Source organism: Ascaphus truei, chromosome 21 (genome assembly GCF_040206685.1).
Source record: "Ascaphus truei isolate aAscTru1 chromosome 21, aAscTru1.hap1, whole genome shotgun sequence".
In the NCBI taxonomy this organism is placed as follows: Eukaryota; Metazoa; Chordata; class Amphibia; order Anura; family Ascaphidae; genus Ascaphus; species Ascaphus truei.
In genome coordinates, this window is record NC_134503.1 from 12,969,649 (window position 1) to 12,985,491 (window position 15,843).

Genomic DNA, 15,843 nt, shown 5'->3' on the forward strand with positions numbered 1-15,843 from the left:
TTTAAATGTGAGCCGTGGTGATTAAGTCAGACCCTGATAAACATGGTGTTTCTTTCCACCAAATGCCCTTAGAACTCTGAGCGCGTGTATGTTGTAACACAGGGGTGCTCAACACCAGGCCTCGAGTTTTCAAGGTATCCCAGATTCAGCACAGGTAGCTCAATCAGTGCCTGCTTCAGCACAGGTGGCTCAAGCAGAGGCTGAGCCTCTGACAGCCACCTGTGCTGAATCTGGAATATCCTGAAAACCTGACCCGTACTTTACAGAGGTGCTTCTAACCCATTATTAAGGTCTGTCACATGTAGCACTCTGTCCTTCCTTCCTTGGCAATTGGCAAATTTCATTGTGTGACTGATTATTTTTACAAGAATAAACAAAAAAATCCATATACATGAATTAAAAATACCTTTTTTTAAATGACAAATAGAATCTCTTAAAGTACCACACCGCTAAATAGGCATTATAATAATGATAACATCTGTCGAAGTATGCTTTGCTGATGTACGAATACATAATGCAGTGACATCATCCGCTGTGACTTCCTATTGGCTCACGTGATGCAGGGATTTAAATACCAGGCAGTAACCTTGGCACCTTGCTTGGTAGGTACTGTATCTCGGGGACCCCTGCATTTAAATTAACCAAGTTCAGCCCTGGGGACCCTTGCATCACAGCCATGCATTATAAGGTGGGGGGGGGGGGGAGGAATGCGTGGATTGCACCTTTAACCCTTTGCCTTGCAATGAGGATACGGATTTCTTTAACAAAGATGAACCTTGTTATCATGGTGACATTATTTTTCTACCCGTATCCTTGCTCTGTCTAGACCGAGGGTAGGCAACTCCAGCCACCAACAGGTCAGGTTTTCAGGGTATCCCTGCTTCAGCACAGGTGGCTCAATCAGTGGCTCAGTCATTATGACTGAGCCACCAGTGCTGAAGCAGGAATATCCTGAAAACCTGACCTGCTTGTGGCCCTTGAGGACTGTAGTTGCCCACCCCTGAACTATTGCATTACCAGTTGTGTTTCTGGTTAGTTTCCACATTCTTTTGACCGTTAACTTAGATTTTATAAACTGCCACATGATGTATTTTCGTTTGGCAATAAAACGTTTCCAGTGCATCCTTAATATCAGGGGGGCGGTGGTTACAGAGGCCCCGTGCTCCCCTGAAGGCATTTTAATTAAATGCCGGAATCGCGCGAGACCTTTGTAACTTCACTTACCTTGGCTTCCAGCGACACTGCTATGTAACTGGTATGTTTATACCTGTGGTGCTAATACATATGCAGTGCTATACAAGGCAGAACAGCAAATCAATAATCAGCCGTGACAATGTGTTAATTAGCTTATGGGTGTAATATTCAGGTTTTTAAAACAAGATCAGTGATCCTGCTGTATCACAATTATGCACATAATTAACCTTGATAAATAGCATCAATCATTGTTAATTCTGGACAAGTCTCCACTTTTCCGTCTTCTAAACTGGTCGTTTATATATCGGAGTTGAGCATTTATGGCCTTGTTTACGGTAATCCAGCAACGTGACCCCGCAGCGTCATTTGACGCCGGAGCCGAGCAGGGGGTGGGGAGGGGCGTGAGCAGGGGGGGGGCACAGGGAGGAAAGGTTGCGCACCCCTGCTTTATATAATCAATGTAGCAGACTCCTTCACTGCCTGAAACAGCAGCACAGTCATCTTAACGGAGATGGACATATGCAGATGCCGATTAACCCCTCTACTGCCAGAGGAGCCAGCAATGCATTGCAAGGCAAGAAAGAAGGTTTTACAATTGAAGGAAAATATGGCATGACAAATAATAGTGGCATAAATTGCCTCCTATTTACACAGCATAAAAAGACATCAATACCCACCATAACCGCAGGAGACTTGTACATCTGCGATAATCCTTAGGATATTGTTCATTTGATTGGATCGCTGTTCGTTCTCGATGATGCTGCCTGATGCGGGATATGCAGAGTCAATGTAAATTACATCCAAAAGGTAAATTCCTGTAACAAGAATAATACATGGATTATATTAAGATTTATATTCTGTATCATAGGATAAGACCATTAAAAAAAAAAATCTAAATGTTCTCCTGCACAGGGTCAGATAAACCAATAAAGTGCAAACCAATAAAGAAAGCGCCAATGCGATTTTATTTTATTATGTAACTAGTATGTTTATACCTGTGGTGCTAATATATATGCAGTGCTATACAAGAGGTGAGCGCAAATCAATAATCAGCAGTGACAATGTGTTAATTAGGTATGGGTGTAATATCCAGGCTTTTATAAGCAAGATCAGTGATCCTGCTGTATCACAATTATGCACATAATTAACCTTGATCAATAGGGGCCTGACTAGCATCAATCTTTGTTAATTCTGGACAAGTCTCCCCTTTTCCTTCTTCTAAACTGGTGGTGTATTTATCGGAGTTGAGCGTTTACTTTATGGAATAGCTTACAGTAATTGTAATAGGTGCCTGTGTTTAATCTCCATTCATTGGGCAGTTGGGGTGTGTTGCTCTGTAGCCCTAACACCACTGTAACGCCTTCGCTGTCTTTCTAAAAGTGAAGAGGTTAACTTAGGGGTGCTCAGCTCCAGTCCTTAAGACCCCCAACAGGTCAGGCTTTCAGGATATGCCTTCGACTGAGACACTGATTGAGCCACCTGGAGGAAGCAGGGATATCCTGAAAACCTGACCTGTTGGGGGGGGGGGGGGGGGGAGGAGGGGGGGAGGTCTTTAGTTGCGAACCGCTGGGTTAACTATATTCAGAGGGATCCCTTATCCAAGAAGAAATAACATCTCTGCCAATATATAACAAGATTTGGTTAACACAAGTCCAGGGTTAAACTTAGATTGTAAGCTCTTCAGGGAAGGGACTCCTTTACCTGATGCCTTTTACCTATGAAGTGCTTATCCCTATTATGTCACGTGTGTTACTGCTGTAAAGTGCTATGTACATAAACAGCACTACGTATATAAATACAGATATATATACACACACACACACACACACACACACACACAAGTAGATTAGGAGATTTGAGACCCACACATTTACAGCAGTAAAAAACAACACAGAGTCTGGAATTCTGCAAACACCTTCGCCAAGTACACAGGAGTACATCAAACAATGCATGCCGGGCTGATCTGGGCCGCTTTCCTCTACTGCTCACTGTACAGAAGAGAGCTCTGACATTCTGGGCTCACCTAAACAAGAGCCATCCATAGTCTTACTGCTACAGAGCAATGCAAAGCCAGGACCTCCTCACTAAACCCTGTGCCATCAAATAACTTGTCCTCTCACTCCAAGGACAAAACCCCACACAGATCAACAACTTGCCGGAAAAAGAAATCAACTTTATCTCCAACGAAATGAAGTAGCAGTACGTGACAATGTGGGAAAATGATATCCAACGCTCAAAGAAGCTGGAAACCTACCACAGCCTACAGAGAGAATACACTCTGGCACCCTACCTACTGAAGGTAAAAGACCCAAAACAGAGACAGACCCTGGGCCAGTACAGAATAAGTGCCCACAGCCTAGAAATAGAAACAGGCAGACACAGACAGAACTGGAAGCCCCGGGAGATGAGAATATGCCAAAGATGTGAGCTAGGAGAGGTAGAAGATGAAACGCACTTCCTGTTGCGTTGCACACAATACTCTGAAGTGAGGAGTGCCCACCTAGAGAAACTAACTGCTGTTATCCAGAACTTTAATAATACAGAAGAGAACCAAAAAATAGCGATCCTCCTGGGAGAAGATGAAACCACAGCAGAACTGGCTGCACACAATATCAGCACCTGCCACAAGCTGAGAGACGTCCACTAACCCCCACACCCCTGTGTGAAACTGTTACCCATATACCGTGCAATCATTATACCCTACCCCCTAGTATTCGTGTAATTATTGTCCCCCACCCCCTATTATTGAAATGTTCTTTCGTCATGCCAATAAAGCTGATTTGATTTGATTGATTTGTATGACCACTTATTTGATCAAATCTCTATCTATGACTAGGGCTGTAGAAATCTGCTTATCAGAGGGGAACAGAGAGTCAAAAAAACATTAAAGGGATATATTCTATAAGCTCCAAAATCGCAGACCCGTGCGGTCTGACAGAGGATATACTGTATTAAAGGCATTAGGTTTTCCGTGTCAGACCGCACGGATCTTAACGAATATACCCGTAAGAGCCCCACAAATAAGAGCAGACAGACCCCACGACTGCCCCGGAGACCCTGCACATCCCAAGCACCTGGAGAGTTAGTAAAGGTGAGGTATTGCAGCACACGGAGGTAAATGTGTGTGTAACCCTTGGCTAAATGTTGTGACATCACTGTGTCCCAACATCTGCGATTCGAATTACTATCCTACAAAGGAGCCTTGCACAACTGGATGTGTACAGAGTTACTCAGGATCACTATATAATGAATCCTTTTATTTTCACTGCTGCTTTAAAACAGACCCTCTCCTGTGTTTTTCAGTACATTACAAAGACCTTTAGCACTGGTCAGGTTAGAAGCATATGTTCCCAGCAGAGACCTTAGAAAACCTCTCTGGGAGTAATGTGTTTTTCTTATTGCTCCGATGATTGCGTTTCACTTGATAGGTAAAACCATTGAGTGTAACTTGTAGGAGCACCTCCGCGTAACCATATACCCCTGAACCATCACCCTATTCTATTTCTCAGTTATCGGGTGGACGCGGAGCGGCTACAGTACTATCCTCACAATTTGGCGTTACATTTCATGGAAAGGGAGTTTGCCGTGACCACGGCAGGAGACAGATTAGCGCCCTCAATGTTTCTTTTGTTCTCTATCCCAGCTTCACATTGCAAAGCCAGTATAACCAACCTTGCACTGATGAGACCCAAAAGGTCGAAACAGCCGTCTGTGAGCAGGTTTACTGGCTCTGCACTTCTTTAAGCCAGGTTGTGCTGACAAGCTGTGTAATGCGGCATGCATAAGCTTATAGGGGTCCATGTTAAAATAAAATAAAAGGTGACACTGTGTGCTCATTTGCATGTCATTTCCCAGAATCACTAGCTGCATGCTAAGAGATGATTGGGAAAGGCAGGGTTGCAGTATGTGTTGTTATAAGAGCCTCCCCCCTTAGTCTGCATTGGTAGATCAGCTTGGAATGGGGGAAAAAACTACCAACCGTAATAAGAAGAATTCTGCTTCATAGTATCCTAGAAAAGCACAACAAAATCAGCATTTTATAAGGAATACAATAAAAAAGGGTATTTTGTTTTCCAATCAGCATCTGAGCTGGTGGACACCGGATCTTACTGAGTACTTGCTTCAAATGTAAAAAATGTGACAAATAGTCACTAAAAGAATACACATTCCAGCCATTTTCATTTGTGTTCTTGTATGCGGTTAGGAAACGTGTAATTTCTATTTAACATAGCAAAGACATATATCAACAAAAGCAATACGCAAACAAGGCTGGTGGATGCCATTTAACTTGGCATTTCATATGAATGTCTGCTCAATAAGGCCCGGGCCATAGAGGTGTGGGGAGAGCGGAAGCGCGCTAACGCTGAGGCACGCCTGCTTCAGTCAGCGTGATTGCACGGACTTGCAGGCGAGCCAGCGTGCGCGAAGGGAGCCGGGGGGAGGTGGTTGGAGGCGGGGTAGTGACGTCGCTGGGCCAATCGCCCGCGACGCACTGACGTCAATGTAACGGCGCCGACGTCACGCCGCCGTGACGTTGACGCTGCTGTGCTGTGATTGGAGGTTTTCAGCCGACAGCGCGCTGAAAAACAGCTTGGCGCTCGGCTGAAACCTCCAACTCGTCAGCACGCCTGCGGACGCTCGCGTGAGCCACCTCTGAAGGCATCTTCATTGAGGATGCAGGGGCTCAGCGCGGAGCGTCCGCACGGCTCAGCACGGCTGCTCCATCTATGGACGCAGCCTAACAGTACGATTGTCGCGGTGTCTCAAGAAATGAGTTCTGCAGCTAACGCATTGTTTCTCATTACTTTCTCATAAGTGCAACGGCACAAGACACGGTTTGTTCACGACATTGCAATTCTTATCAATAAAATATTTCTTCTATTTCATATTAAGATGAGCCATACTTAGATAAGTTATGGTGGGTAAAAAAAGTGACAAAAACCCTCCACAGCAAAGCATACAGCAAATGGAAATATTGCTGTATGCTCATTGGCATGTTTTAGAATGGTCTGCAACCCCGCCTTTCACCATTATCACCCAGCACTTCCACTGCAGCAAGGGATTCTGGGAAATGACATGCAAATGAGCACACAGTGCCACCTTTTGCTTCAAAACCATTAACATGGTTCCCTATAGGCTTAAGCTTGCTGCATGGTCACAGCTTTGAGCACAGCCAGGGTTAAGATGCATAGCCAGTAAACCCACCCACGGACAGCCGTTTCGACCTTAATGGGTCTATAGCCTATAGGGAACCATGTTAATGGTTTTGAAGCAAAAGGTGGCACTGTGTGCTCATTTGCATTTCATTTCCCAGAATCCTTTGCTGCAGTGGAAGTGCTGTGTGCTGGGTGATAATGGTGAAAGGCGGGGTTGCAGACCTGTCTAAGACATGCAAATGAGCATACAGTAATATTTCCATTTGCTATATCAAGATGAGCAAATACAAATACCACTTGTGAGCACCCTCACATTGGGGCTGTGATGGGTTTCAACCACACATTAAAAAGTGACAAAAACCCGGCACCATGCAGTGGTACTGTATCACAAATAAAAATATCCCTGGTGAGCACAGTCACATGTCTCAGACCTTATTTTCCCCATGATCTCTTACCATTCAAGGTTTCCACTGAAGCCAGGGATTCTGGGTAACGACATGCAAATGAGCACACAAGATGACCAAGTTATTTTAGATATAGGCTAAAAAGCCCTCAAATATACCTTTCAGGTGTGCCTGGCTACATATACATCTGAAAATCAAAAATTCCACGTAGAGAACCTCAAGATGAACCTTGTGGTGGATGTATGTTAGCTCAGAGACCCTTAGGAGGTGTTCAGGGCTATTTCTGTTAAAACCAGACATTTGTACTTTTGGGCTAAGCACAACATTTTTGCGGTCAGGAATATATGCATTGAGAGCTTTGAACAAATCCCGTGAAAAGTGCCTCACTTCACCTTTGCAGTCACCTGATTAAAAATAGTTCGCCATGACCTGCAATTTTCTCCTGTTGGAATGCCCACTTCTACACCGAACCCACAAGTGTCTGTCTGTATATTGAAAGTCATGTTGGAAAAGGAAAAAGCTCTAATAAAAGTGCCACTAGCTCGGTCCAATTCTCTCTCAATATCCTACACATTCCTGGTCATTCTACAGGCATACATCAATGTGAAATGAAAGGGAAAGGGGGCGATAGACAGCACACTGATAGTGATACATTTATGCAATTGCAGGGTGCACGGAACAGAAGGGGACCCTTATTCCCCTGTGAAGTACAGGCATACCCCGCATTAACGTACGCAATGGGACCTGAGCATGTATGTAAAGCGAAAATGTACTTAAAGTGAAGCACTACCTTTTTCCCACTTATCGATGCATGTTCTGTAATGCAATCGTCATATACGTGCATAACTGATGTAAATAACGCATTTGTAACAGGCTCTATAGTCTCCCCGCTTGCGCACAGCTTCGGTGCAGATAGGGAGCCAGTATTGCTGTTCAGGGCGTGCTGACAGGCGCATGCGCGAGCTGCCGTTTGCCTATTGAGCGAGATGTACTTACTCGCGAGTGTACTTAAAGTGAGTGTCCTTAAACCGGGGTATGCCTGTATTAACAAATCTATGTATATGTATATGAACAACGGAAGAAAAATGTTAGCGCCTTCCAAAACCCACTGACACAATCTTTGTAGGCTGTGAGATAACTGCAACCAATGAATAAATAAAACATAAGTATAAAAATAAAAATATATGGATAAAAAAACAACACAAAAAAAAGTATATACTGTATATAAAAAATGAATCAAAAATATAAAAATAAAATATACAATACAATGGAAAATCCAATCCCAAAAAATACACTGTCCTCCAGAGTAGCTGCAGCCTGATAGAAGGGACCACCAAATCCCTCAAGGATATCTAAGAAAAAAACAAGAAAACAACAGGCGCACTCATGGTGTAATATATCAGAAAATTTATATGGGACTGGAAAGGTAAAAATTGCGCACTCACAAACGTTTGTGAGTGCGCAATTTTTACCTTTCCAGTCCCGTATAAATTTTCTGATATACTACACCATGAGTGCGCCTGTTTTCTTGTTTTTTTCTTAGATAGATAGATATATATATATATATATAGTGCAGAATAAATGAGTTCTTCAGTATTAGGTGATACCTTTTTTATTGGACTAAGAATTTATGTCATAGGACAAGCTTTCGAGAGTTCTCCTCTCTTCTTCAGGTCAAGCAATACTGATTTACACAGGAATCAATGGCTAAAACAGTGTATAGAGAGAGGGGGAAAAAAAGACAGATATTTACTGTAGATAAGGTAGGGTGTTAAGTGTCTGAAGCCAGGAGACAGTGTCAAAGAAAGGTGGGGAAGGGATGCTGGGGGGGGGGGAGAGGGGAGGGAGAGAAAGTGTGGATAAGAGTTGAGGCAAGCAGGATAATTACAGACAATTTTGGTAGGGTGTGTATATATATATATACACACACACATATACAGTGTTTGACAAATCCAGTCGCCCAGGGGGAGTAGATTTTTTTTGTTCGGCGAGTAGATTTTTGGGTGATTTGTCGACCACAGTGTGTGTGTGTATGTATGTATGTATGTATGTATGTATAAAAAGAGCATGCGCAGAGAAAACCTTCGCAAATCCAGGACAAATATCTGTAATACAATATATCATGACTTGTGTCACTATTACAGCGAGATGTAAAAGTACAAGTAGGGATATTAAGCCCATTAAAGACAAATAAATACTTGTAACACAGAGTATGTGTCATTATTTAGAGCAACCAATAATCATACCATTTAAAGATATAGAGGAGCCACATGTGTATGTAATAAAAACATCTGTATACAGTTCGTACAAAGAGCACAATATGTGTAAAGAAGCAGCACAGTAAAAAAAACAGTCCAAACAAGACCTAATATAGTGCAGACACTACATATGTAACAGTAAATCGTCTTTTCTGTCAGGACACAGAAATGTGGGATGAGAGAAGACAATATGCCACGTAACTAAGCGTTTCAAGGAGGCAAACATTTACAGGCTCCTCTGGCCCATTCCCCCACACACAATGGTCTCATATCAAAGCCCACGAGGGAGCAAAAGCCGACATAACACATGCTTTTTTTTTTTATACGGTATGACTAAATAATAATGTGATTGATTCAGAGCAGGACAGCTTTCTATAGATCCATTCCACGATGATAACGTTATGATTTATTCTGCACACCATGGAGAAGACACTGTGGTTTTAAAATGATATGAAACAGTCCAACTTTGGATGATTCATTGAACAAAGCAGCTGCAGTGTTTATCTGTCCTCCTGGTGTGCCGCGGCTCATCGATGACATCAGTGTTTAGGGTTGCCAGGTGTCCAGTATTGAACCGGGCTATCCTGTATTTCAACACACTGGCCAGTAAAAAAATGAGAGGAACTATTGGACATGTATGTGTATAACCAGTATTACCTCTCTGGACGTAATGACCTGACTGGCTTGGGGGGCCGCGGGATTTCCCCGAGCAGGGAGATAGAAGGGCTGTTGCGAGGGAGCTGGGCAGCTTCCTCCACCCTGATTGGCTGTATTACCCAGCAGCAGCCAATCAGGAGGAGGTGTCAAAAGCCTGGGTGTAGGGCCAAGGAGATGAGGAAACAGCATGGAGCGAGGTGAGAGGTGTGTGTATGTGTGTGTATGTCTCTCGAGCACGTCACACCTTTCACCATTGTGTCCAGTATTTTTGGAGAAGCCACCTGATAACCCTATCAGTGTTGCAAAGCACCGGCTGAAGCAAAGGTGGTAGGAAGAAATATTCTCTCTGCTCAGTGGTAATGTCACAGCCTTTTACGTGGGTGAATTTGGTTCGAATCCCATGGTTCTTCTCTCCTTGTGACCATGGGCAAGTCACTTTCTCTGTGCCACAAGCACCATTAGATTGTAAGCTCTATGGGACAAGGACCCATTGCGACTGCAAAATTCTACGTGCGTACCCGGTCAGCGCTATAGAAGCAAACAATTATTATATTGTATATTCTAACCATCCTAGTCATGACTAAATGTAAAAATAAATATTAGGAATTCTGCCCAACACACAGTGTGTGATGTTAGGACCTTTAACCTCGAGCATTAAATGGGTAATAGACATGGAGTAATGATTCATCTCTAAATGATTGGTAAATACACCTCAAAGCAAGGAAAACCAAGAGTTGATTAAAGTATCACCTTTCGCACTTTTATGATCGGGGTTTTAGGGAGTTACGATCTTGCTTACTTAGGCAACAAAGTTTTCCGAAGCATTTGAACTGCAAACACAAGTTAGTCATTCAACATCTCTGAACCAACGGTTACTATCGGAGTAATGAGGAGGCCATGATCTTATCTCAGTAAGGTGTCAGGAAGAACCACAAGACCTTTTTTTACAAGGAGACACTGATGTTGTAAAAAGATAACACACTGTAATAGATTTTTGCAGGATATAGTCATAAGGTTAAATCACACCTGAGTGGTGAGAGCACAGCTAGGAAGCTGGGCATTGTTAGTCTGGTTTTGTGTCTTGTTTCCACAAAAATGAAATGTCTATATTGTGTTTGGAATGTGTCAGTGTTGTCAACAGCTGTTTAACATTTCCCTTTGTATAACGGCACTGTTAGAGGGCAAGTAAAATGATTAGGCAGGAGTAGCACTGTTAGCTATATTGTGTTTCCTAATAGGACCTGCATTAATGGTGAAATATATTGCAGAACTGACATTTCACCAAGACACTATTCATTCCCCCCCTTCCCCCCCCCCCCCCCCATCATGTCCCACAGCACAGAAAACAGCTTGGTTTTATATGTTCTATATCAATATTCCATGAAAGGATCACCCGAATACACTTAAGGATATTATTAACTAGCACAGGGGGTGGGCAACTCCAGTCCTCAAGGGCCACTCATAGACCAGGTATTAGAGATATCCCAGCTTCAGCCCAGGTGCTCAAGCAGCCCATGCTTCAGCACAGGTGGCTCAATCAGTGGCTCAGCCTTCGACTGAACAACTGATTGAGCCACGTGTGCTGAAGCGGGGATATCCTGAAAACCTGACCTGTTGGTAACCTTTGAAGACTGGAGTTGGCCACCCATGCCCTAGAAGTACGAAAGGGTCTTTACCCAATTCCTTTTGTAGAATTCTAAGTCCAAGTGACTTACTTCAGAACCGCTCGCAGAGACTGGGCTGTGGCAGGAACACACTAAGTAATAATGGAAGTCCTTCCCTTCAGCCCGATTTGTGTCTGGGTTTATGAAGGCAACACGCACAACCTTGGTAATTACAATGGTTACGAGTACAAGCATTGAAGAGTGGTCTACAAATGCAATCATCCCAAACAGCGAAGACCCCCATTGGAAACACTTTATTAGAAGCTGTGAAATAGTCATTGTAGTAGTATTGCTTGACCGCTTCGAGGAGCACCCTGGTGCCCGCGGGCTCTCCTGCACTTAATGGGTTAAATATGCCAACTCATTATTTGTCCACACAGAGAGAAGCAGATAATACATTCCATAACCACGTCAAGCAGAGATGCAGGTCTGTAACCTACAGATGTGGGCCCACTGTTTTATTAGTAATTAGTGTATGATGAGTACACAAACAAGCATCCCTCTATTACTCAGAGCCTCAACCGGGACCTCATGGATTTGTTCAGTTACAAAGTAAGCCGGGAAACGATGGTTCACTAAAATATACAAACTTTATTCCATGAAAAGGTGTTCTGTAAACATTTGTAAACATTTTGGTTTTTATGAAATAAGGTGGCTTGTGTCTACAAGACAAAGCGCATCCATTATTAGACTGGAAGCATTTGGTGAGCCATTGCAAATTAAAAACAGAGGACTGTAAATGATCATGCTTTTGCAGTCCCAGATGGGGAAAACATTGGTGCAGAACACCCTCAGGCCAGGTTTAGTTATAGGTTTGTTCTAGCCTTGGAAGTAGTGCATATTAGCCCATTTTTACATAGAACTGCTCATGAAAATAGATGTTCTTGAGCTCTGCCTCCATTTTAGCGTTAAAACCATGTAATGCATAGATAGCAACACCCAACAAGAACTCACAGAAAGTAGCTATACAAAACAAAAACTATTTCTTAAGACCTTGTATTGACTGGTCTGTCAGATCTCGTTCTTATATTCTCATACTATCTGACGGAACAACACCCAACAAAGTGACACTAACTCATTTTCAAATGTTCTTTTTGGAATCACTCACAGTTTGACTTATTTGAGTTCTTAAACTTTGACAGCTATGGAATTAGTGGTTTCTCTGTATCTGACAGCTTTAACAGGGATGCAAGATCCATACTGCATGTGCAGCTCTAAGGATTGGTTTGCTGATTGATTTGATTACGCTAATTGCACGATATGTCTCTAGTGAAAACAATGACTTGGATAAAACCTTGATTGAGTCATCTTCCACCAGTGTTGGGCTGGACATTGATTTATTACTGTACACGGCATGCAAGTGATGTTGTCATTTCACCAATTATATGGAATTCGTTCCGGTGCTGTGAACAAGGCTTCTCTTGAGCTGCTCTGAATCCCATAAATGCCTCCGGAGAGGGCTACTAGAAAACCATACAGTGTGTGCAATACAGCTTTCCACCAAGATATTTGTTTACTTACAGTAGAACAGCCGTTTTGCATTTTTCAGCATAGAAAGTGAAGGATTTGGCAAACTCCAGATATAAACTTTTGCATTGTTTTAGCTCCTTTGTCAGGGTAATCCAAAAATACAATGCTGTCCCAAAAAACACCAAGAATATACAAAGTACAGATCTGGAGCTACCAACTATTTGTGGCGTTTTAGGAGTCTGGTAGATTGCTCCAGCTAAGTAGACGCAACCCTACGTACATACTGTGCGTGCGTATCCTTGGCTTTCTTAACACAGAACCCAAATTATACATAATGTAAACAGCATCACTGCCACTACCTAGGCTTATCATTGCACTGACTTGCATGGGGTGAATTGTTTCTACATACTGTATGTGAAAACAAGCACTGGTTCGTTGTAAGTTTCAACTCATTGTAGGGGACCAACATAAGAGTTCTTCATGGATGTAATTTTAGTACAAAGAGCATTCCAAACCTCAAGTCTTTTTCTTCATCACGCTATACACTACAATGGCATCTATGAAGCACTGAAGGTATCGAAACGTACAACAAAATCTGCACTTCACCCCTATGAAGGCGGCTGCTAAAATGTTGAACTAAAAATAAGCTTCATCCTTTCTATTTGAGCATTGCATTACCCAACTCATACCGGTCGCGTTTCGCCAAAGTAATGCGTATGTCACTGTTTGAACAATAAACCAAGAGTGGAATTCCCACACGGCACTACTGCTGGGTTAAAACAGCAACAATCCAAGAAGATCCTGAAGGTGGTCGGTGCTTCGTGCAGTAAGTTTAAGACTTACATTTTTTTTAGGTTAATAAAATAACACTTTCAATGCCAACTGTGGGAAAGGTATGAGGAAAAATACAAGTCTTGGTACAAGTTCTCACCGCACAGATAAAACAAGAGAGATGGGAGCAAGCCTTAAAATGTCTGTGTCATAGTTCTGTGTAATATATTCTTGTGATTCTAGTTATCTAAATATCTAGGCCAGGGGTGCTCAACTCCAGTCCTCATGCCCCTCAACAGGCCAGGTTTTCAGGATATCCCAGCTTCAGCACAGGTGGATCAGAGGCTCAGTCAAACAGTCTTTGACTGAGCCACCTATGCTGAAGCAGGGACTGATTGAGCAACCTGTGCTGAAGCGAAGCAAGGACTCATTGGCTAACCTTTGCTGAAGCAGAGATATCCTGAAAACCTGACTTGTTGGGGGGGCTTGAGGACTGGAGTTGAGCACCCCCGATCTAGGCTTCCAATGGAAAATAGAGAGAAAAAAATGGAGCTGTACTGAACCCCAAGACCTCGTGGCGACTTTTAAGAAAGATCTGGTTTTATCCACAGAATACTGTAAATAAAAAAGTAAACAGACAGAATTTATTATTAAAGCTTTATACATTTAGTGTAGGTAACCAGACAAAGCCTAAAACAGTCTTTATTAACAAAAGAAATGGTTAATAGTTTCAGGAAGGGCCTGAAAAATATTGCTCTGCAACATAAACTCATACAGAACTAAAAGTGTTAAAAACCAGATTCAACAAAATCTATTTTTTTTTTTTTTTTACATCAGCATTTCTCGGAAATAGAAACTTAATGGGATTACAAGGAAATGTTACCAAGACAAAAGAAAAAGCCATGCCAAGTTGTAAATGTGTATGTAATATTGGCCCATGCAAGTATGATTAGGTTTGTAACTAGTATCCCTTTGTATTCACATGTACATGGCCTTACTTCTTAGAATGCAGAAATTACGCATTGCTGAGAAGGATCTAAAAAATAATATCATATACACACAGTTTATGTTTAAGTGAACGGAAAGGATGATTAGACCAAATGGTGCATAGCATATTGTAATTTCACAGGTCGCACAGATATGTGGATGAACCCCATAGGCGTAGAGCGTACGTCATGAACGGTGGCAGCCTGGGATTTTGCTAGGCTTTTAAAAAAATAATTATAAGGCATTAAGGATGAGCAATCCTTCGACGCGCCGACGGCAAACCAAACCCTTCCTTTTACATCAGAGGAAGCAGAAAGCTGTGTATTTGTTCTGTTTTGTCCTGATGTGTTTGTGTGTGTGTGTGTATTTGTACTGTTTTGTGTGCGCGCGCGTGTCTCTTCTCTGGCTGTCCTGTGGGGGGTGATAATGACAGGGGAGGTGAGAGGATAAAGGCAGGGGGGTGAGAGAGGATGAAGGGAGGGTGGATGAGAGGATGAAGGGGGGATGAGGGGGTTAGAGCATAAGGGGAGAGAGAGAGGATGAGGAGGGGTGCAGTATTGCTCACCATGGGCCTGTTTGACTGCAGGTCAGTTATTTATAAATCATCTGACCATTACATCAATTGTTCTAAATTTCACTCCAAGCATGCACCAATTTACATAAATTTACACTAGTTCATAAAAAAAATCCTCGGAAGGGCGCTCACTCTCAAGACCCCTCCCCAGATTTTTTTACGGAACAGAATATACAGTGGTGCAAATTGGTGAATACTTGGTGTGAAATTTAGAAAAAATTAAATCAGGTCATTTATAAATAACATTCTTCCCCACCAACGTTTCTCGCGCACATCGCACCTTTCACCATTTTGTCCAGTATTTTTGGACAAGCCACATGGCAACCCTATTTGGATTACCCCAGAGACTTAATCATATGGCTTCTTTACTTCAAGAGAAGTATTAAGATCTCCAACATGGATGCCTTCTGACTTTGCTGCCTCTACCAACGTAGCCACCGAAGCAGGAAGTCAGCCTCTTCCTGAGCTTGATTTCTCACACTTGGCTTCTCCCTTTGTAAGGCTTCCATTCCCCTCTCTCCTTGCCTGTGCAAGGTACTTCCTACCTTATCTCCCGTTGGAAGGCTTGTTCTGCCTGCTCCCAGACTAATTTGCCACTCTCTCCAGTCCTGAGCCTGGAACTCTGACCTCAATCATTCTGCCTCTCTCCTGCCTTGACCTCGGAACCAGACCTAGCTATTGTACTGATTCAGGACTTAAATCCCATGT

At 42.8% G+C, this 15,843-nt stretch overlaps 1 protein-coding gene across 6 annotated transcripts in view; it reads right to left on the reverse strand.

Moving 5' to 3' along the window:
* Positions 1-15,843, reverse strand: part of RALGPS1 (Ral GEF with PH domain and SH3 binding motif 1) — a 423,133-nt gene that overhangs the window by 104,405 nt on the left and 302,885 nt on the right. For all 6 annotated transcript variants that reach the window (XM_075579016.1, XM_075579015.1, XM_075579013.1 and 3 more), the window contains one exon: positions 1,872-2,009. In XM_075579016.1, the coding sequence (XP_075435131.1) occupies positions 1,872-2,009 (138 nt within the window). The remainder of the gene's footprint in view (positions 1-1,871; positions 2,010-15,843) is intronic.